Source organism: Eumetopias jubatus, unplaced genomic scaffold (assembly GCF_037043125.1).
Source record: "Eumetopias jubatus isolate StellerSeaLion01/CBP00866 unplaced genomic scaffold, mEumJub1_p1.0 scaffold_5, whole genome shotgun sequence".
NCBI lineage: Eukaryota > Metazoa > Chordata > Mammalia > Carnivora > Otariidae > Eumetopias > Eumetopias jubatus.
This window is the reverse complement of record NW_028274811.1, coordinates 148,242,419-148,265,196: the sequence shown is the minus strand read 5'-3', so window position 1 is coordinate 148,265,196 and position 22,778 is coordinate 148,242,419. Positions and strand designations below refer to the sequence as shown.

Here is a 22,778-nt window from a genome sequence, read left to right as displayed (position 1 = left end):
CCCAGGCACCCCGGTGTATTGTCTCTTATCAGACGAAAATATTCCCTGGGGACATGCATCGTGCTAAGTGCTAGAATCATAGATGGCATCCCAGACTGTTTCTGACTGTACAAGGCAATGTCTTGTGATTCTAGTGAGAACTCAGAGCAGGTATCAGCACGTGATAGGTGAAAACCCAAAGCTACAGCCGAAATGCTGCATCAGCTCCAACCGTCTGGCCTGATGTGGTCTTCACAGCCAGCCTCGGAGCTCTCGGTTTAGTCAGGGAGCAACCACAAAGAAAAGGCCTTTCTCTTGGCCCAGAGCAGCCATCTTCTGCCACAGTAGGGAATTGTGACTCTATTTCCAAAAGTCTGAAAAATTCTGAGTAACACGGTGCCCTGAAAATTGGCCAAGAGTCAAAGGAAGAAGAGGGTGTTCCCAGATGGTGATGCTTCTTTCCTTCTCTTCAGGAAAGTGAGGGACGCCACTGGAGTGGATATCAACATGCGCGTGGGCGTGCATTCTGGGAACGTCCTCTGCGGGGTGATTGGTTTGCAGAAGTGGCAGTATGACGTGTGGTCACATGACGTGACCTTGGCCAATCACATGGAAGCTGGAGGGGTCCCTGGGTAAGGCCTATCTGGATTTCTCTTTTCAAGCTGTGGACACGGTTAGAAATGCCAGGCGATTGGATTCACAACCGACTGCAGGATACCTGGTGGTTTCTGCCGCCTCTCAGCACCTTGTGATTCCTGCCCAGCGGCCCCTTACATTAATTAGGTTAACACGAACTCTCAAGTCTCAATTCTGCCACCCCAACACCCATGGTCAGAGACTGTGGATACTGGATCCTGAATGACTTGTATTTATTTGCAAATGTGTGAATAGTGACCTAGGGTGAAAGGTGTTTTATAATACAGGGTAGATGTGGCATTTCTCTATTACTGGTGACCTCTGAAGCCAGTACTATTGAAATGAGCAAACGGTACCATCTCCTTCCAGTTGGAAGAGCGTATTTCAGACAAGAGAATTTTGATGCACACGTTATAATTTGGAAAAGCACAAAGCAAGCACTGAGAAAGAAAATCCGTACTTTTATACACATCAGCACACTCCCTAAAATGTCTTTGGCATGTGTTTCAAAAAATTCGCTCACACAACAGAACTGCGTTATGGTTGAGTTTTATTTGCCGTAATTCACCACACCCACCACGCAGGTTTCTGTGAGTGCAGAGAGGCCCTAAATGTTAGTATCTTGTGACCTCTGCAAGCATCTTTCCAAAGCCCTGTTTAATAAAATATAAACCTGTATTATAGTCCATTTTACCAAGAACATAGAGCCTTTCCTTCCTTTGGGGGAGAAGAAATTATTTCTAAAATCACAAGTAAATAAGAAAAACCTTAATGTTTATCCTTATCTATCTTGATTGTGGTTTGAAAATGGAATTTCAGACGTGTTCACATTTCTTCCGTCACCCTGGAACACTTGAACGGCGCTTATAAAGTGGAGGAAGGAGACGGTGACATAAGAGACCCATATTTAAAACAGCACCTGGTGAAAACCTACTTTGTAATCAACCCCAAGGTCAGTACTGTAAAGAGCCTCTAATTACCTTTTGACTTCTGTGATGACGATAGAAAGGGGCAAATTACAGATACAGATAAGTATTTTTAGTCAAGAATCCATTGAATGCTTTGCTGGTCCCCTAAAATGACCTTAAATGCATATGGCAGTTTGATTATGGCACATGTTTTATAATCATAAATTAAAATATTTATTAAAGGAACAGTTGCAGTGAATTGCTTGCTCCTATCATAACGTTACTGTCTGTATGATGGGTTATAAGTGTTAGTCAATGTATGTGTTAGTCCACGAGGCTTCTGGAAGTCCCTCCGTGTGCCCACCCTGGCAATTGCAAAATTACATAAAGACAAAAAGATTTGCTCAGGGCTTCAGATGATAAAAATCTAGCTTGAGATGAAATAGGATGAACGTAGAAGAAGAAGGAAAGGAAGAAAGTTCTAAATGATTAACCACTGTCACTGTGCAGACATGGTTAACTTTGGGGCAGTAAAATCCTCCGTTACTGGAAGACTCGCCAGGCCACCGAGAGAGTTAGGAGCTGTCTCTTACTCTGTTCATACCAGATGTCAGACTCAAGCAAGGGCTTCTAGCTGTCATGTCTCGTAGCCCTTCTCAAATTCCTGCCAAATGAGTACCAGTGCTATTTACAGATTAAGAATCTGAAGCTCCCAGGGGTTATGTAACTTCCCCCCCCCAGCTCACACGGCTGGTAAACGGTACAGTCTATCAGCAAGAAACACCTCTGAACTGGCAAAACCAGTCTCGCAGAATCAATGAGGTCAAGGCCATGGACGCTCACCGGTGGTAGCCTCCCTGAAACTCCAAGTTCACCTTTGGAGACACGCTTCCAGCTCACCTGACGGCTGATCTGGAGACATGCGTGTGTCAGTCAGGAAGAACTTGGGGCTATAGGTGGAGGGAGGAGGCCAAAAAAAAAAAAAAAAGTATACAGAGAACATTGTGTTCCAGCAAAAACACCCGAACACAGATTCGCAAGACCATTTCGCATCAGAAAACAGCCCTGATCTCTAGCAACTGCCCCTTTAAACCACAGTCATCAAGAAAGATTTGAAACAGAGCAGCCTATCTTGTTTAAGAATTTACTTTGTAAAAAATGCTCATTAAAACGGCTATTATTTTTTTCCTTAGTTTAAATTACAGGTGTCTTTTGCTCTCTGGGAAAAAAAAACACTCAGTTCCAAGAGCTCATAACACTGGAAACCAGTCACACTGAAGGAGGGAGGGCAGAAGCCCTGGAGAGCGAGGGGGCGAAGGGAGAAATCCCAGAGTTGGAGCAAGGGAGCAGGCAGGAGAAGGTCGGCCCCTTTGGTGTGCCAGGGGTAATGCTTTGTTTCCCACCCCAAGGGAGAACGAAGGAGCCCTCACCTCTTCAGACCTCGCCACACCCTCGATGGAGCCAAGATGAGGGCATCCGTGCGCATGACCCGGTACCTGGAGTCCTGGGGAGCGGCCAAGCCCTTTGCGCACCTGCATCACCGAGACAGCATGACCACGGAGAATGGCAAAATCAGCACCACGGTAAGCTCTCCCCGTGCCCCGCGGCACCAGAGGGCCTCCGGAGCCTCCCCAACACAAGAGGCCGGCGTCTCCGGGCAAAATACTTCTGGTCGTAGTGAAGCGAGCTTTCCCCGTCTCCTCGGGGAAGACCCCTTGCAAACAGTGTGAATGAGGGCCAGGCTCCGGTCACCAAGGGCTCGAACCAGAGTGATTTTGCGTGATAACTTTATAACCCAGGACCATCTGATTTACTTGTTATTTCATTTAGTGATTAGCAACTGAACACAGTTGAATTTTTTTCTTTTTTTCTTTCTTTGTCCTGGCATTTTGTCTGTTTGCTCTCATGAAGTAGAAAGCCTGGGCATCTTAATCAAAGAGCAGATGAAGGCGTGATGTCCTTGCAGGTTGAATTGCCACATCCGGTCTGTCTTTTCATTGCGGGCACGTTCAAGCTGTGTCAGCAGCAGCGAACGTTCTATCGTGTAGCTCCTGACTTACCTCACTCCACCTTCCAACAGCTCATCAGGTGCCAAAGCTCCTTCCAACAATAAGAGGGCTGAAATGCAGATAGAAAATAGAAAGACCCACAGGGGGCACGAAGAGTGACTACGGCAAAGCACTTAGAATAGTCCCAATAGCATTGTTAGATTTTTAAAACAATCTCTGAGTAAAATTTCATGTATAATGGCGTTAATTGTACTAGGGATGCAGTTGAGGCAAAAAAAGACAATGGAATGTTACCTAGTCCTTATCGGCCGATGAGAGGAGACCCATCAGGTTGTCGCTGAAAGCGAACTTTTCCAATCACCCTGTGCCCCCCTGTGCCCCCGCCTCCCAGCAGCCCACCATGATTCCATCCACAGTCTTGTTTTGACTTCGTTAGCTCTCTCCTCTCAACTTCCCTGGTGTTTTTCTGAACTAAAATGTAAATGTGATCTGTCAGAAGACCACATCCATCGGTCGACCAGGGAGCCCGCCAGGACGTGTCCGAGAGCAGTTTGCCATCTGTTGGGAAGAGAGAGACCATAAGCAGCAAACAAGTAAACAGATGCTTCACCAGCTGAGCCACCCAGGCACCCCCAGTATAGGCTATCTTAAGAAATCCCAAGGCTTTGTTTAGTACAAGAAGCCCATACAACTGTAACTTGGCTGTATCCCATACTCACTTTGAGGAAGACCCCAGCATCATTCTTATTAATACATTCCAGCGTCAAGCAGTGTCATTGCCAAAAGTTATTTCTTTTACTGAATCCTCTGTGCAGAACTGCACTGACTCCTGATTCAGCGTTGATAGAGCTGGTGAATAATGCATTATTTTACTTTATGTAATACGTGCTCGCTTCAGCAGCACATACGCTTTATGTAATAAGACTCGGAGTCTAGTTATATTTTTATTTTATTTTTTATTTTCTATTTTATTTTTTTCAAGATTTTATTTATTTGACAGAGTTGAGAGAGAGAGCACAAGTAGGCAGAGCGGCAGGCAGAGGGAGAGGGAGAAGCAGGCTCCTCGCTGAGCAGGGAACCCGATGTGGGGCTCAATCCCAGGACCCCGGGATCATGACCTGAGCTTAACCGACTGAGCCACCCAGGCGCCCCTAAGTCTAGTTATCTTTTTAAAAAATACCTTCCCTTTCACAGAGAAAGACAATTATCATATGGTTTCACTTATTTGTAGAACATAAGCAATAGCAGGGCGGACATTAGGAGAAGGAAGGGAAAAATGAAGGGAGGGAAATCGGAGGGAGAGACGAACCATGAGAGACGATGGACTCTGAGAAACAAACTGAGGGTTTCAGAGGGGAGGGGGGTGGGGGATGGGTGAGCCCGGTGATGGGTATTAAGGGGGGCACGTACTGCGTGGAGCACTGGGTGTTATATGCAAACAAGGAATCATGGAACACTACATCAAAAACTAATGATGTACTGTATGGTGACTAACATAACATAAGAAAATAAAATTTAAAAAAAAATCACTGGGCTAAATATTCCTAACCTAACACTGGAGATGAAAGTATCTTCGGAGCCACTTGAAGCAGCTTTGTTTCAACTTTTATTCTAATTTCCACCACAAATGGATAAAAGTGGATCTTCTGGGTTTTTTTTTTAAGTGCGTTGAACATTTCACACATGTCCCCCACTGATAAACCCTGATCAGCTCTGTCTCTGTCCTTTTTCAGAAGCTACCAGCACTCATGTGTCGGTTTGTTCTTTTTGATCAATGAGTCATGATTTCACATACTTAATCAACGGCACCGGCTTCTCACCAGCCCAGTTCAGGGATAATGCTTGACTGTAGATTTTGTGGTGATGTTTGTGTTTTAAAGCACTTTTTAATATTTGTCTGATTCCAGACAGGATTGTAAGATTTAGTCTACAGTAACTAACAGTTACTTGCAAGGCCCTTATTTGAAATCCTATCTGCAAATATCAGGATGTCAGTTGTAAAGCTCCAGACAACAATCCTGATTATTTCTGACATCTAAAGTTTATAGATGACACCAACATTCTAAGTATCAACTGTGGTTATCATCTTCTTCACATTTATAATTAAGCTCCTCTTCTCCACGGGGGTAATTGTTACCTAAATGATGCTTTCCATGATAAAAGAAAAAATGTTATACATGATTATCACTGCAACATCATTCTCTGAAGTATGTGTTTAGAAACTAACAACCTGTTTTTTTTTTGTTTTTTTTTGTTTTTGAATAGGATGTGCCAATGGGTCAGCATAATTTTCAAAATCGTACCTTAAGGTATGGTATTTGTTGTACTTTCTGATTTTTAAAGACTTGTCTTTTTTTATATTTATTACTGAAAGTGATTATCATCAATTAGAGTAACTTGGAAGGCCATTTCTTCTAAAAAGAACAGCTGCTTGTGAAAAGCCCAATTAGATTGTTTTCAGCTTCTAAAAATATAATTATTGGTGTCATGTTATTAGGTTTAAAAGAGGGAAAAGGAAAAACAGCACTGGGTAAGCAAATTAGAACTTTAAATTGTTTTTCCTAAAAATGACTCTTCTTAACATTAATATGTAGTAAAAAATTGAATTTTCTTAAAAGGAGTATGCTGCTCAAAATTACATTTTTGTGTGTGTGTTGAATCCTAGAGATAAAAAAAGCAAGATAAGTCCGGCCTTTCTATAGTGAAAAGAAGGCCTGCCGACCTGCTCAAAAAAAAAGAGAAAAGTTTCACGCGGTGTCCACAGGCCCCCTGTCACCATCGGCCACAGAATTTAGGCACTAACCCTTTCTCATGATCCTCTAGCTTTTGGGCTCAGAGTTTTATGTTAGTATTGGTCTGGGAGTTAAGCACTTCTTATTGAAGTCATTAGGACAATTAGTGAAAAGCCCAAAACTTAAGTCAGCCTTTCTTTTCCCACAGAGAAGTGAGTTTACTCTGTAGAAAATGCATTGTGTGTCCAAGTATAATTAAACACAATTAGGTTGTTACCTGCCACATCCTTGCAAATAGCGCACCTTATTCCAGAATCTTCTATGGGACTTCATTTGTTGTAATGAACTCTAATTCGTATTTTGTATCACATTTGAAATTTTAATATTGAGATATAATACTTTAGAGTCCTATGTTATAAAGATATTGGGTTCTTGGGCTTGGCCTTTTGAAGCATTAAGAGGCACATTAAACATTGGAAAACAATTTATTTTATTTAAAATAAATAGCAAACAGCAAAAAAAAAAAAAAGAGACATTAAAGAGAACTTACATTAATTTAGGAACACCGTGGACCCCATAAGATGACTTGAGAAGGTAAGATTCTTCAAGCCCATAAGACATTAGCAGATCTGTAAGCAACTGTCCACGGAAGTTTCATAGGCATGTTTTCAATCTATATTCATATTTCTTGTTACCCATCTTGTCCTCCCTGAGATTCTGCCTCAAGGGTCTATTTACTAGACCTTACTATTTACTGAAATTAGCGTGGGGATGCTTGTGGAGGGCCCATATGATGTGGGCAGCGGCTCCTGGGAAGAGTGCTGTGTGGAAGACCATGACAATAAGCCATCATTTGGATCTGTACCAGGCATACGGAAGATCTCACGTCACCCCTGCAGCATCCAACGTAGACCCTATGCCATTACCATTTTAGAAGGGAGGACACAGAGGCGCGAGGGGTGAGGAAAAGGCCCAAGCCACACGGCTGGTGGAGGAGAGGCCCGTATTTGTGCCCTGGCCTTGTGACCCCAAACTCTGCACCCCTAACTGCTCTCCTGTCCTGCCAACCTTGCTGGGAGCCTCTCCCATATCGATTCCACTTTCCTCTGCAGTGGTTGGATCGCTGGTGGCCCCAGGGCCTCGTGGAGAGAGCACCACCTCCAAATCAGCCTCGCTGGGGCTGTCTTCGCATGTCCTGGTTTCCGCCAGTGGCCTGCATTATAAAACCTCCCTGAGCCTTCAGCCTGGCCCTTGAGCCAGCATGCCCTGGTATTGAACATTACCTGGGCTAACTCACGACCTCCTCCCCGCATCCTCAGATACAGTAGACCGGGTGTGGGAGTGGGACAGGTCGGGGAAGGGGCTCAGGAGGAAGAATGGAAGGAAACTGGAAAGCAGGGTGACCCAGCGGCAGGAACATAGACTGGACAGCTAGGAACACCAGACATCTGAGGAATACAACCCACGCTGGCAAATTAAGAACTCCCGGTGATAGATTATCAGCTCCCTGGGTGTCCTATCATTCACCATAGCAGAGATCACAAAATGACAGAGACAAGGAAACTATGGGTTAAGAATTGTTATCCAGGGCACCCGGGTGGCTCAGATGGTTAAGCGTCTGCCTTTGGCTCAGGTCATGATCCCAGGGTCCTGGGATCGAGTCCCGCATTGGGCTCCCTGCTCCTTGGGAGCCTGCTTCTCCCTCTGCTTCTCTCTCTCTCTCTCTCTCTCTCTCTCTCTCTCTCTCCCTCTGTCTCTCATGAATGGATAAATAAAATCTTTTAAAAAAAAAAAGAATTGTTATCCAGATAATCAGTAAGCATAGCGGATGTGTAATAATACCCAGGTGTGGGCTACTCACGCACCTTTACATCATTATGTGCTGTGTAGACATTATGTAAACTAATCCTGAAACAGATTCATGGAGGCAATGCTCTGGTTAGCCCCGGGCATACCATGGAAGGATTACATTTTCCTGTGAGTCTCCAGGGACCTACACTGTTCTTAGATTTGGCAAGACTTTGTGAAAAAGGAAACCAATTGAAGTCTGCAAACTGAAGTGTAGGCAGAGGGCCGATACAAAAAACATGAAGGTAGCTCCTCGCCTCTAAATGAGAATGAACCATCCTAGATGATTGCTAAATTGTTTTGTTTTGTTTTTTTTAAAGAAGGGAAAAATGAATGGTCCTTCTTCGAACGTAAGCATGCTTAGAATTTGGCATCCTTCACTTCTTCATTCAGTTTTCTCATATCTGTAGGTGGATCACTTCAGATCATTGTGCTTTTGAACCAGGAATGCCTGGGGCCCGTTTCAAGAAGGCAGGAGCTCAGGGCACCAACCCACCAATGGTGTTGAGATGATGGGAAGACCCGTCTGTCTCGTTCATGATACTCTCGGGAGATTTAATTACAGATAGATGTGACATTGCTATTCTTGTCTGTTATCTAGAGGTGGTTCTGAAATCAGAAAAGTTACTGTCATCCCAGAGTAGAAGGCCTGCCCCATTAGTAACTGCCCCCCCTCCCTCCCCCCCCCCCCCGAGCTCAGAGAAGCCATGGGCTCACTCCACGTTAGACCAGGTGACTTGCAGGTGCTGTACTCAAGTGAAGGCTGGGCTGGGCCAGCTTCGTGAGGCTCCTGTGTGCTTTTACTCTCCGCAACAGATGTGTAATTTTTTAAAAATAGGGATTATTTTGATTTTCTCCTTTATATGATTCTCATGCGAATGGTCAAATTAACCTTGGGGAGCTCATTCTTTTGGCCTAATTTGTTGACAAGGCGTCTTTTAATATGGCTGAAGAGTATTTTCTTCTAAGACCAAGTGAGAGTCTGCAAATATATGTGGGGTTTCCTGTGAAGAGCGCTTTCAAATACTGAGGAAGCTTTAAATGCATACAATGAAGCTTTGATAGGCCTCAGAGAAGACTGTCGTTCTGCAAATTCTTGAAAACTGACCAAAGGAAACATGAACAAGGAACAACTGTTTTTTTCAACCACACCAAATTTTTGCAGGGGAGTTTCCAAAGCCAGTGTGTTCCATCATAAAATAAAGTTTATGAAGGCAACAAGTCAAGGGCTAATGCATCTCTTAGGACAGAAAGTTCTTTTATCACAAACACCAAGGATATATCTCCAGTGTTGCTTTTTAACGTCTGGTGTCATTTCACTCTCAGTGACTAAACTGTAAGGTAACATTTTACTACGCCAGTCGCCAACTCTAGTCGCTTCGCTCAATCCACAGAGTGGCTGGATGTTAATAAGGAAAAGGCTGCTCCTTGACTCTTGTTTCCTTCTTTTTTTTTTTTTTTTTTTTTAATTTTATTATGTTGTGTTAGTCACCATACAGCACATCATTAGTTTTTGATGTGGTGATCCACGATCCATTGTTTTCGTATAACACCCAGGGCTCCATGCGGTATGTACCCTCCTTAATACCCATCACTGGGCTGACCCATCTCCAAAACCCCCTCCCCTCTAGAACCCTCAGTTTGTTTCTTGGAGTCCACAGTCTCTCACGGTTCATCTCTCCCTCCGATTTCCCCCCCCGTTATTTTTTCCCTTCCTTCTCCTAACGCCCTCCGTGGTATTCCTTATGTTCCACAAATAAGTGAAACCATATGATAATTGACTTTCTCTGCTTGACTTATTTCACTTAGCATAATCTCGTTTCCTTCTTTCCCAATTTTGATCCAATGGACTGAATGAAGTAGGGGTTTCGGCTTCATATTTGGCTTCATATTTGGCTTAGAAAAATGAACTTCATATTTGGCTTAGTCACATTCTCTCTCATAATGTTTCCCTTTTCATACAGAACCAAGTCCCAAAAGAAAAGATTTGAAGAAGAATTAAATGAAAGGATGATTCAAGCAATTGATGGAATTAATGCACAAAAGTGAGTACTTCATGATCTTAAATTATCATATTTTTTATTTCAAACCCTATTATTTGAAAATCGTGTCATATTTTCCACGAATATTTTCACCATAATTTCTGTAATACTTGCCATGACAAAGCCATGCTTTTAGAAGCCATTCGTTCAATTCACCTCAATTGTCCTTAATAATAGCTTTTGGTAATTAGAAAATTTTTCGTTCCTGTCTAAGAAATACTCTCTGGGTAAATTACTGACAAACAACAAGAGATATAAACATAGAAAAATCATAGCAAAATGTGTTCAGTAAGAAATATTTTTTAAATGTCAATAGGAATGCCACGTGGGAAAATTGGAGTTGTATTGTGTGACTCTCTCTGTTCAAAATGCATTTCTTCCCCTGCACGGTCCGGGAACGTGGACTCACCTGTGTTCTAGGTTGTTGAAGAGAGGTTTTGAGCACTAGAATCTGAATTCAGGGCAGCAGTGGGAGGAATAAAGATTCTTTAGGGGACAAAATATCATTCAATCTGAGTTTGTGGAGATCTGTGAATGTTTCTTCAGTCTGTGAATTGCTGTTACAGCTCTAAATGGTCCAGGAGATGCAAGGGGAAAATTAAAGAAGGTGGTAGATCTCACAGCCTGGACATAATGACGACATTCGTTGGCCTTGGAATTCTCCTTAGGTCCATGTGTCATGGCTAAACTCCTGGAGGGCAGCAGATAGATGACTGTATGGTGCCTGGTGCCCATCAGACACTCAGTGAGTGTTTGTTAATTTAACTTGGAGCAAACACATCAGCAGGTCCAAATGAAAAGCCTTAATGAAAAAGTTTCCATCGTTACGGAAACCAGACTATTTGATTTTTATCATGAAAGTTGACTCACGAAAAGTATGAATGTTTTCACCTGAATTCCCTGCTTCCAGAATTATGTTACACAGCTTTGAAAAATATGTGCCTTTTCTAGATTGTTCCTTATAAGCAGTCGTTTTAGAATATTTACGTGACTAATGAAAGAATTACACGAGCGTATACGTATGTGTATATGGTGTGTGTGATTGCGTGGATACACAGTCAAGTATCTTGGCTGGGCTAGAATTGCAGTTCACATATGCTGGCACGTTGAATTAACACCTGCCTAGAGCCCCTTTGCATGCCCCAAATAGAGAAGGCCGTCCACCCGTCATGGAGCACTCAGGACACACCAGCAGCGCCCAGACAAATGCTCTGCTTTGCCAGGCCCTAAAAGCAGTATAAAAATCAACTTCATCTCTGCCCCCCTCGAAACCACAACACATCACAAACCGAGAAACTTGCTTACCTGGAATCGATTGACAGCCAAAACCTAGGGAAGAGTATGATTGCATGTGGGCTGGGTAGAAGGATATGTTCATTCAGCCAGAGGAAATCACACCTACTACTCTGGGACCCACCAGAATAAAACACAGCATCAGAAGAAAGGGAACACCCTTTTCCTGACAAAGTTAGCCAATTACAATAGTTACGGTAATAATAGAAAGCCCGTGTATAAAGTCAGCCTCAGCATGCCTTCCTGCAGGACCTCTACTTTCTTAAAAGACCTCTGTGTCCACCTTTTCGAGTGTTCCTACTGAAGGATTCTTTAGAAAGCATAATCATGGGCTGGGCTTGGCTTTATTTTTGTAGAGGTGGCTTTCGGATTGTCTGTACTATATCATTTCGTATTCAAATGCGTACTGAGTGAACACCTTCATGCTTTCGTGTAGCTTTATTCTAAGGTAATGTTTAATGCTGGCGTAACCACTTAGGTTGTAATCTTCCCAACACATTTCAGAAATGAAACAGGGAGAGATGTCATGCTGTACTCAGAAGTCAGAAGTGAAATTGTTGAAGTGGAAGCTACTTTGCATATATTTCTTAATTAGCTTCACTCCCATTCTGTTCGGCCTGACTCATTACCTCCTCTTGGTCCTGGATCTGATGTCCTTCTGATCTTTGAATTTCCTCTGGAGGAGTCAGTGAGGACTCCAGTCTTGATGCACCATTCTGTTGTTTCCTGGAGAGGAAACAGTGATTCAGATGCAAATGTCTGTGTCTGTGTTCATCTACTCCCTTCACAGGCATTGTGTGAAGGGCTGAGCAGGGGCAGCGTGTGCTTGGCATCCAAGACACAAGGCACAGTGGCACCTCTCAAAGCCCTGAGGAGAGAAGAGAAACCACCGCACACATGCTCGGGGCAAGGTGCCCGAGATTCTGACTTAGTCCGGGTAGGCGAGGTGAGAAGATCGTGCGCCCAAGACTAAATACATGATGGACAGAGCGAATGCCCAAGTGCGGGACAGATCGACTGGAGGATCTCAGACCCCAGGGCTGAGGAAGGGTGGGTCTTCCACACGGAGAGACCACTTGTCCAGGAATACCATCTTTCTCAAATGCCCCAGGGCCTGAGGGCACAGTCAAGGCCACTGAAGCCTTCAGGTTCAATACTGCCCAGATAGGTGTATTAGTTCACTGGGGCCGCGGTAGCAGAAGACCCCAGACCGGGGCTGAAACTACAGACATTTACTTCTCATAGTTCCAGAGGCTGGAAGCCCAAGATCAGGGTGCTGGCACGGTCGGGTGCTAGTGAGAGCCCTGTCCTTGACTCGCAGAAGCCTTGTCACTGTGTTCACAGGGCCTTTGCTTAAGGCTGGACCTCTGGTGCCTCTTGTTATAAGGACATTCATTCCTTCCCATTGGGGCCCCACCCTTGTGACCCCATTTAACTCTGATTATCTCTGTAGAGGCCCCATCTCCAGATACAGCCATGCTGGGGATTAGGCCTTCTACATACGAATTGGGGGGATGTAGACCTTCAGGCCGTTACAGTAGGAAGGTGGTCTTCTCTCTATTTCAGTGTCCCCTTTGCTCTAAGAACCTACATTCTTCCATTCCAGAATAGTTCTGAGTAAGGGTGTGGATGTACATTCCCCTCACACAAGTCAGGATCTCGTTTAGAATTTCCTTTATTTGAGTTGGGCCTCGCACAAAAAAACAAAAACAAAAAAAACTTGGGATAAATCAGTGGAAGGTCACTGGTTGTATAGCACAGGGCTGGGGTTGATTTTCTTCATCCCATTGCCACCTGGGTCAGGAACGATGTCAGGACGCCGTAAGTCACACACACATGCCTTCCTTCCCCTTCCTTCCTCTTCCCTTCTTTGCCTCTCTGTAGTTCCAGTTCCCAAAAATATTTGACCAGATCAGCCCCCACTAATCTTTCCTATTCCAGCTATCCAAATCCGGCTTATAAATGTCTGAGTTTCCTGCAAATCAGTGAAGGGCACTGATCCATCTCCGAGAACCTATGGATGGTGAAGGAGGGAGGGGAGGACATACTCTCCTTCCTTCTGAGGAAAAGGTCGTAAGAACCCAGTGGTCCTGGCTGAGGAGACTCATCGTTACGTGCTGGGGACACAGGGACGTGAGGGCTGGCCTCAAGCACCACCTGTCCCCCGGCAGGACACAGGCAGGTGCTGGAGACCCACACCGGGCATGGGGCTCCGCTAACTCCTGTGGAGATGCTTTTACTTCTACTTCCTAAGTTTCACTCTTAGTTTATTTCCAATCTTAGATTACCGAGGGGCATTTTGAAATTAGATTTTTCTTTCTCGATAAAGGGAAAAAAACTGTTTTGAATAAGTTACCTGCATACATTATTCATAGTGTGATATTCATAACAAGTGCACAGTTTTGAAAATGAATATGGTTAATATTCATCTCAGATTTTATCTTCTGCTCTTTTTGCCGTTCACCAACCTTTGATTTCTCCAGTTTCATCAAACAGGACAATACCACATTTCTGCAGCTGGTACAGTAATAAGAAATACCAAGAAAAATGTATGTCCCTGATACCTAAAGCTTATAACCTTGAACCAGAATGCATTTTTATAGCTCTCACTTTAAATGGCAATCATACTAGAATACATTACTGACTTCCGTGCCTCTGTTGAAAGCACACTGTCTGTAGTATAGGTTTATGGGATAGTCCAGCTCATCATGACGCACATGATGTTCTGGGCACAGGGCCCTCCAGGTAGACCAGGTAGTCCGCCCCCCCCCAGTGTGCTGGTCTCCTGGGTTAACTTGTCGTTAGCCCTGATGGGAAACATCAGTGTCAATTTTGAGACCCTGATCCAGTACCAGCAGGTAGCTGTACTTACCCATTACAAGGTCAAGTGTAACGGTGGACTTGGCCTTCTTTCCTGGATCCTCAAATCCCCATCTCCCAAATAAACCTCAGGGAGTCAAAAATCCACAGACATCTGACCAATGGGCTGGAAAAGGACCTCATTAAGAAATTCATGTGAATTGACAATTGTTTGAACAGATTTAACATTTTTTTAGAAATCTATATAAAACATAATTTTCTCTCTCATGTCCTAACACACACACACACACACACACACACACACACACACACACACACACACACACATATACAATCTCTTTCCCTGTATATTGATATATAGGTATAGAAATACATGTAGCTAGGGGCGCCTGGGTGGCTCAGTTGGTTGAGCATCTGCCTTTGACTCAGGTCACGAGCCTGGAGCCCTGGGATCGAGTCCCACATCAGGTTCCCTGCACATAGGGGAGACTTTCTCCTCCCTCTGCTTCTCTCTCTCTCTTTCTGTCAAATAAATAAATAAATAAAATCTTAAAAGAAATAGATGTAGATAGATGGTTATAAACACTTGTAGATATATACATATATACACACTTTATATACACATATCTAATGCATATACATATATAACTCAAGTTATTTTTTATTATAGAAGTATTTATTTAAAAAAAAGAAGTATTTATTTAAGAGAAGTAGGAAAATAGAAATGTAGATTCCTCAGTGTAATGACCCAAACCAGCTGTAATCTATTTTGTTGGTATTTACCTCTAGATTTTTTTCCTTGATACACAGCTTTCAATTTTTCCTTATACTCCTATGCTCATGAACGTAAGAGTGTGTATCTTTCTATTTCATTCATCTTTATGTCATCAAACATGCATGTACTTTGTTACCGGGTGTGGGATTGTGCCTGACTGGCTGGGGCTTACGTACATCAAGTGTCGCTGTTCCACTTGCAAGTTATACAACGTTCTAGAGAAAAGTTCTTCATGTATATGTGTGTATATATATATATATATATAATTTATTTATTTGAGAGACAGAGCGAGCGAGAAAGAGCACAAGCAGGGTGAAGGGCAGAGGGAGAAGCAGACTCCCCGCTGAGCAGGGAGCCCGATGCGGGACTCGATCCCGGGACTCCAGGATCGTGACCTGAGCCGAAGGCAGTCGCTTAACTGACTGAGCCACCCAGGTCCCTAGAGAAAAGTTCTGTCCTTAAGCTCTTTGTTTATTTCAGCTGCCTTCTTAAAACCAATTTCTAAAAGTCAGTGTGTAAGAACGCATGCCTTCATATCATTTTTATTTATTTTTCAACATCTCAGGGAATGTTTGTATTACACATGAGTGTTTACGTTTGCATCAACATACTACGTTAGTGGTCTGAACCGACTGCTTATTGTATTAGTATTCTTACCCATTTTTTAAAATGCATTCAAGCAAAATTTTTTAAATAGAAATGCAAGTCATGACAATAAAAATGTTTTCAGTAAGTGTGAAAGAAGCAGGATCTTCTCTCCCAGAACTTGGAGGACACTCTAAATGGTTTTGATGCTCTGATGTATTACTTGCTATGAGCTAAGAAAAATGGTGCTTCTCTATGAACCATATTTTTCAGGGGATGAACCTACCATGTGATTTCAGTAAAACATCAGGGAATAAATTTACTGCTGAACTTGAATCCTTTTGATGATTTATTTGCCTAGTTATTTAATTTTGGGAGCGTGAGTTTCAATTTGGTATGACAACTGGTTTGTAATAGCTAATTTCCCAAGGAGGGTCATGTGTGAATAGCAATATTATATTTGCACACCTTATTTTAGTCCTAGATTCCATACCCAGTTATTTGGTATTATGAATTTTTTTAAATCTTCAATTTTGGATGATTTACAATAAAGAAAGAAGAATGCACATGATTTTTTTTAAAGTTTCAGATCATTGGTTGGAAGTTCGGTTTAATGATGTCTGTCTTTTTTATTTCCAGGCAGTGGCTCAAGTCTGAAGACATTCAGAGAATCTCACTCCTGTTCTACAATAAAATACTAGAAAAAGAAGTAAGCTACTTTTTTCCCCAATCTCTTTTTCCAAAGTGTGAGTTTTTAAAAATCTGAGTTACTGGCTGGCCAGCCACCCTGCTCAGCACTCCTGGTGGGGATGGCATCTGCAGCAGGTCTGAGATCCTAAGGGGAGAGGACAGGAGCTCATAACTGGCTCTCCCGATGGCCTATTTTCTTAGAAAAAGTTTTTCAAAGAAAACAAAATCATTCAAGAAGTCAAGAAAAAAAGGATAAATTTGCAGTTTCTTACATAAATCATTTTAATTTTTTAACAAAAATAGGAGATTTGCATTCAACATCTGTTTGGGAGAATTAGAAACCCCAAACTTCTCAGTATTTATTGCACCTAAATAGTTTCACATTGCGACCCCTGAAGTAAGAGCTATGATAAGTGCAAATAAATAAGCAGATATTTGGGCTTGACATGCTTAATGTGGATTTGCTAAAACGATTTAAGTAATTATTGCCAAAAAAGCAACCACTCTTCTAGGTCAGTTTTATCACATTTGCCTTTTGTTTTGTGTTGATCTAGAAAAAGGAATAAGGGAGAGATAATTTTTTATCATCCGACTATATAATTACAGGCTTAGTTTGAACAAAAGCTACTATATTAATGGCAAAAGTCACAGCACTGGTTTTAAAATGCTCTTGAGAAAATCCAGTTCATTGTTTTATGGATATTGAATAGAATATCCAGAATCCATCAGGGTTGGATTTTATAGTTGTACCCAGACTTTCTTTTGTGTTAGCGGTCAATGAGATCAACTGCCTGCCTCTAAGTCGACATGCTGACTACAGACAGTTTACCGAATGGACGTTTGATGTATCTGATCATTATTATTGACCATTTTATCCTCGAATAACTTTAACAGATCCTGATGGTTATTTATTCTTTAAATGTTAAATTATTCTTGCTTGATAGAAATCCATTTCCTTTATTAATACTGCAAGGAAATTCCAATTCATATCTTGACAGAAAGCCCAGAAGAAGGTAAAAGATAAGAGTGCAATTGAATGCGTAGAATATAATCACATTTCTGCAATTATGTAAATATAGCTTCTTCACTAGAATGCAAATTATCCTGGCCATCAAGCCACAAAATTCACCAAGAAAATATTCAAGTAAGCAGAAGGTGATCATCATTTTAAAATGCAACTTTTGCTAACAGTCCCCTGGTATTACATATTTGTAGGGCCAACTTTGAAGCAAATTTTAGACACCACTGGGATTTAAGCCCATCTTCCGTCCACCTATCCCCAGCCTGCTCTGCTGGTGACCATCAGCCAGGTCCACAAGCCCACGGAATGATCAGACACCCGGAACAAAGCCCACTGGCCTTCTCTGTCTTATAAATTCCCTTACTACCGCCATGGAGCACTGAGATGAATAGTAACAGAAAAGACTAAAATCAATAAATAAACTGAGGAAATTGCATTTCCTAACTACTCTTCGAAAGTAAACTTTTGGATAGTCATCTGCTTTCCCCACATAGCTGTGGACAACAGACCCACGAGGCGACCGGAACACCTGCGTGGCTCATGCTGGTGCCGTCACTTCACTCACTTGTCCCTCCGGTCCGCTGCTCTCTCTCCTTGCTGGAGTGATCCAATTGCCTTGAAAGGGGTTTCGGAACAGTTAGACTCATAAAAATGGTTTTGGGAAGAAACTCTTCCATAGCTCATTTGGAGGGAGGAAGCGCTCATTGCCAGAGATGAGCAGCCATTGTCTTTAGCTTGTTTTTTGCCACATCTGTGACTTAAGTCGTGATGCAGGAAGTAGGTACAGGTAGGCTGATGGCTGACGGTTCCAGCCCCTTTCTCGGAGAACAGCACTCATGGCTTCCTTCTTGTCCCCTCAGTACCGAGCCACCGCCCTGCCAGCGTTTAAGTACTACGTGACCTGTGCGTGTCTCATATTCTTCTGCATCTTCGTTGTGCAGATTCTGGTATTACCGAAGTAAGTACCTATGGTTCACTGTATTTCTCTACAGGAGCCCAGTTATACTAAAGGATAGAAGAGAGTGCAGATTTCCAAATAGAAGGGTCATATAACAGGGGAGGGCCAGTTTATTCAGTATCTGCGAAGCTAAGTGGCTCCCGTGTGTCATGCTTAGTTACAATAATATTGCATTTTCAATGTGGACCTATTGATTCACCTTATAGGGATTTTTAACAAAATAAATTTAACCTCCTGACTTCGATTTCTGTATTACTCTGGTGCCCAGTGGAAGAAATGCAGCCCAAAAAACTACCCAGAAGGAGCTAAATATCTAGATGTTTTTTCTAATAAGCAAATAATGTTATTGTGTATTGAAAGGACATAACCTGCTCTGGGCACACTGTACATACCCATCTCTTCTGATTTCACGTTCTTCTCCCTGAAGTCTGTTCTCTGCCACCTTTCTGATTGTAATAGGTCACGGTCTAGCTCACCCTTCCCAGGAGAGACCTGGATTCAGAGGGGAGAAACTGAGGAAGCCGGATGTCACACTTGGACACTTGGGGGTGGACTCCTAGTCCCATCTCTGTGTGAAAATCCAGTCACTCTGGGGATTGCTAGATTGCCTCTCTCTCTCTCATACCTTCTTCATGAGCGCCATAGAAGTCAACTGACTTTCTTTAAAGTAATGGATTCTTTCTCATTCTATAGTCTAAGGGGAAAAGAAGAAAACAAAACTCTTGCCCTTTTCTCAATAATTGGGGATATAGAAAGAAACTTTTAAGACAAATCTTCTTTGCTTTTATCAATATTTTGTAAAGGCCAAAGCAACCATTTTCAACTTAGTAGGATCTAGTTGTGTGTTTGCATTTAACTTCAGTAGCATTTGTGGAAAACTTGAATTGCCGAGGTTGGGTCGCATTTTGTCTCATGAAGGTGTTGAGCCAGCTAGACAGAAATGGTCTGCCTTTCCCCTCTGCACTCCAAAGGATGTTCTTCTGGGCACGAAGCAACACAAAGGCATTTGTAGAAGTAACAAGTCACAGTATAGCTCACACATGTTCATTCCCAAGCTGTCTGGCCCCTTTTAGAAGAGGTTCCCAGGAAACTTCTCCTTCTCCCCTTAGATTTGCCGGCACACACAAAGCTTACCAACCGATAGAGCCGAAGGGCATTTAAAAAGTCATGTAAGTGAAACAATTACCAAGGGAAGTGGGCCCTTGTTATTGCTCTTAGGTGGATAAATTCACTTATTTTTCTGCATTGGATGAGCATTTTTATATTTCCTACATCATAATTAAGACAGGGATTATCACCCATCAGAAGGAATTAGAAGAGAAGAAAGTGACTAGGACTTTTTTTTTCAAATCATCCATTTTACTACTATGCACAATATTTCTTTTTTATGCTATACGTTTATTTTATTCTAGTCAAGTATAATTAACATACAGTGTTCTACTAGCTTCAGGTGCACAACATACTGATTCAAAAATTCTCTGCATTACTCAGTGCTCATCACAATAAGTGTACTCTTAATTCCCTTTATCTATTTCCCTCATCCACCCACCTGCATCCCCTTGGCAACCACCATTTTGTTCTCTGTATTTAAGAGTGGTTTTTTTTGTTTCTTTTTTTCTATGTCTTGTTTCTTAAATTCTACATATGAGTGAGGTCATAGGATATTTGTTTTTCTCTGACTTTTTTTAGTTAGCCTCTAGGTCCATCCATGTGGGCACAAATGGCAAGATTTCATTCTTTTTTATGGCTAAGTAATATTCCATTATATAGGTATATCACAACTTTTTTTTTAATAGTTCATTCCTTTTTATTGCTGAGCAGGATTCAATTGTATGTCTGTGCCACAGATTGTTTATCCAGCCACTTAAAAAGAAACACTTTAATTAAGGTATAACATTCAAACGGAAAGTGCACAAATATATGGATACCGACGGGTGAATTCACAAACACACCCATGTAATCACCTCCCAGGTTAAGAACTAGAATCCTGGGGCACCTGGATGGCTTAGTCGTTACATATCTGCCTTTGTGCCGTCTTCCAGGTAACCTTACTTCTGTTTTTACTTCTATCTCCATAGGCTACTTGGACCTGTTTTTAAACTTAATAGCTATGGACTCATACAAAATTTACTCTTTTATCTGGGTTCTTTTGGCCAATGTTATGTTTGTGAATTTTATTCATGTAGCTGTAGTTTATTCTTATTGCTCTATAATATTACATTTAAAAATATATCACCATTGGGGCGCCTGGGTGGCTCAGTCGGTTAAGCATCTGCCTTCAGCTCAGGTCATGATCCCAGGGTCCTGGGATCGAGCCCTGCGTCAGGCTCCCTGCTCAGCGGGAAGCTCACTTCTCCCTCTCCCACTTCCCCCGCCTGTGTTCCCTCTCTTCCTGTCTCTCTCTCTGTCGAATAAATAAATAAAATCTTAATATATATATATATATATATATATATATATATATATATATATATACATCACCATGTATTTCTTCATGCTGCTGCTGATGGACATTTGAGTTGTTTCTGGTTTGGGGCTATTTTGAGGAGTGGAATTGCTGGATGATAGGGTATGTGTGTATGTTCAACTATATTAGATGATACCAAGCACTTTTCCAAAATGAATGTATCAATTTTCATTATACTAGCAATGAATGAGAGTTCTAGCCACTCTATTTCTTTAACAACATTTGGTATTGTCATTTTAAAAGGATTAAGCTATTTTGGCCTGTGTGCAGTGCTATCTTCTTGAAATTTAGTTTGCATTTCCCTAATGACTAATGATATTGAGCATTTTATGTTTCCTGATTATATATTCTTTGTGAGGTGCCTGTTCAAGTCTTTTGCCCATTTAAAAAATGGGTTGTCTCTCTCTTTTCTATTGATTTGTATATTTGACTGTGTATATTTTGGCTATGAGGCTTTTGTTAGTTATGTGTATTGCAAATATCTTCCTCTACCCTGTGGTTTGCCCTTTCACCTCTCATGAGGTGGTGGTTTTATCTTTTGTACAAACACATGCAATTTATTATTTTTACCATTTTAAAGTGTACAATTCAGTGGCTTCATGTACATTTACAATGTTGCATGAGCACATCCCCACTGTCTGGTTCTGGAACTTTTTCATCACTCCAAGAGGAAACTGATTAAGCACTCACTCCCCGTTCTTTTCTCCCCAGCCCCTGGCAATTACTAATCTACTTTCTGTGTGTAACGATTGGGCTATTCTGGACATTTCCTAGAAATAGAGTTATACAATGTGTGGCCTACTGTTTCTGGCTTCTTTCCCTTAGCATACTGTTTTTTAGGGTTTTTTTATTTATTTATTGTTATATTAATCACCATACATTACATCATTAGTTTTTGATGTAGCGTTCCATGATTCATTTTTTGTGCATAACACCCAGTGCTCCACGCAGAACGTACCCTCTTTAATACCCATCACCAGGCTAACCCATCCCCCCACCCCACTCCCCTCTAGAACCCTCAGTTTGTTTTTCAGAGTCCATCGTCTCTCATGGATCATCTCCCCCTCCGATTTACTCCTCTTCATTCTTCCCCTCCTGCTATCTTCTGCTTTTTTTTCTCTTAACATATATTGCATTATTTGATTCAGAGGTACAGATCCGTGATTCAACAGTCTTGCACAATTCACAGCGCTCACCATAGCACATACCCTCCCCAGTGTCTATCACCCAGCCACCCCATCCCTCCCACACACCCTGCCCACTCCAGCAACCTTCAGTTTGTTTCCTGAGATTAAGAATTCCTCATATCAGTGAGGTCATATGATACATGTCTTTCTCTGATTGACTTATTTCACTCAGCATAACACCCTCCAGTTCCATCCATGTCCTTGCAAATGGCAAGATCTCATTCCTTTTGATGGCTACATAATATTCCATCGTGTATATATACCACATCTTCTTTATCCATTCATCTGTCGATGGACATCTTAGCTCTTTGGCTATTGTGGACATTGCTGCTATAAATATTGGGGTGCACGTACCCCTTCGGATCCCTACATTTGTATCTTTGGGGTAAATACGCAGTAGTGCAATTGCTGGATTGTATGGTAGCTCTATTTTCAACTGTTTGAGGAACCTCCATACTGTTTTCCAGAGTGGTTGCACCAGCTTGCATTCCCACCAACAGTGTAGGAGAGTTCCCCTTTCTCCGCATCCCCGCCAACATCTGTCATTTCCTGACTTGTTAATGTTAGCCATTCTGACGGGTGTGAGGTGGTATCTCATTGAGGTTTTGATTTGGATTCCCCTGATGCCGAGCGATGTTAAGCACTTTTTCATGTGTCTGTTGGCCATCTGGATGTCTTCTTTGGAAAAATGTCTGTTCATGTCTTCTGCCCATTTCTTGATTGGATTATTTGTTCTTGGGGTGTTGAGTTTGATAAGTTCTTTAGAGATTTTGGATACTAGCCCTTTATCTGATATGTCATTTGCAAATATTTTCTCCCATTCTGTCG

The 22,778-nt window shown here is 42.1% G+C and overlaps 1 protein-coding gene across 1 annotated transcript in view; it reads left to right on the top strand.

Annotated features, from left to right (window-relative positions):
* The window catches only part of ADCY2 (adenylate cyclase 2), a 400,165-nt gene that overhangs the window by 289,425 nt on the left and 87,962 nt on the right, over positions 1-22,778 (top strand). Inside the window, exons 8-14 of the mRNA XM_088023724.1 lie at positions 453-611; positions 1,435-1,567; positions 2,933-3,106; positions 5,798-5,841; positions 10,077-10,157; positions 16,267-16,336; positions 18,199-18,296. Coding sequence (XP_087879850.1) covers positions 453-611; positions 1,435-1,567; positions 2,933-3,106; positions 5,798-5,841; positions 10,077-10,157; positions 16,267-16,336; positions 18,199-18,296 — 759 coding nt within the window. The remainder of the gene's footprint in view (positions 1-452; positions 612-1,434; positions 1,568-2,932; positions 3,107-5,797; positions 5,842-10,076; positions 10,158-16,266; positions 16,337-18,198; positions 18,297-22,778) is intronic.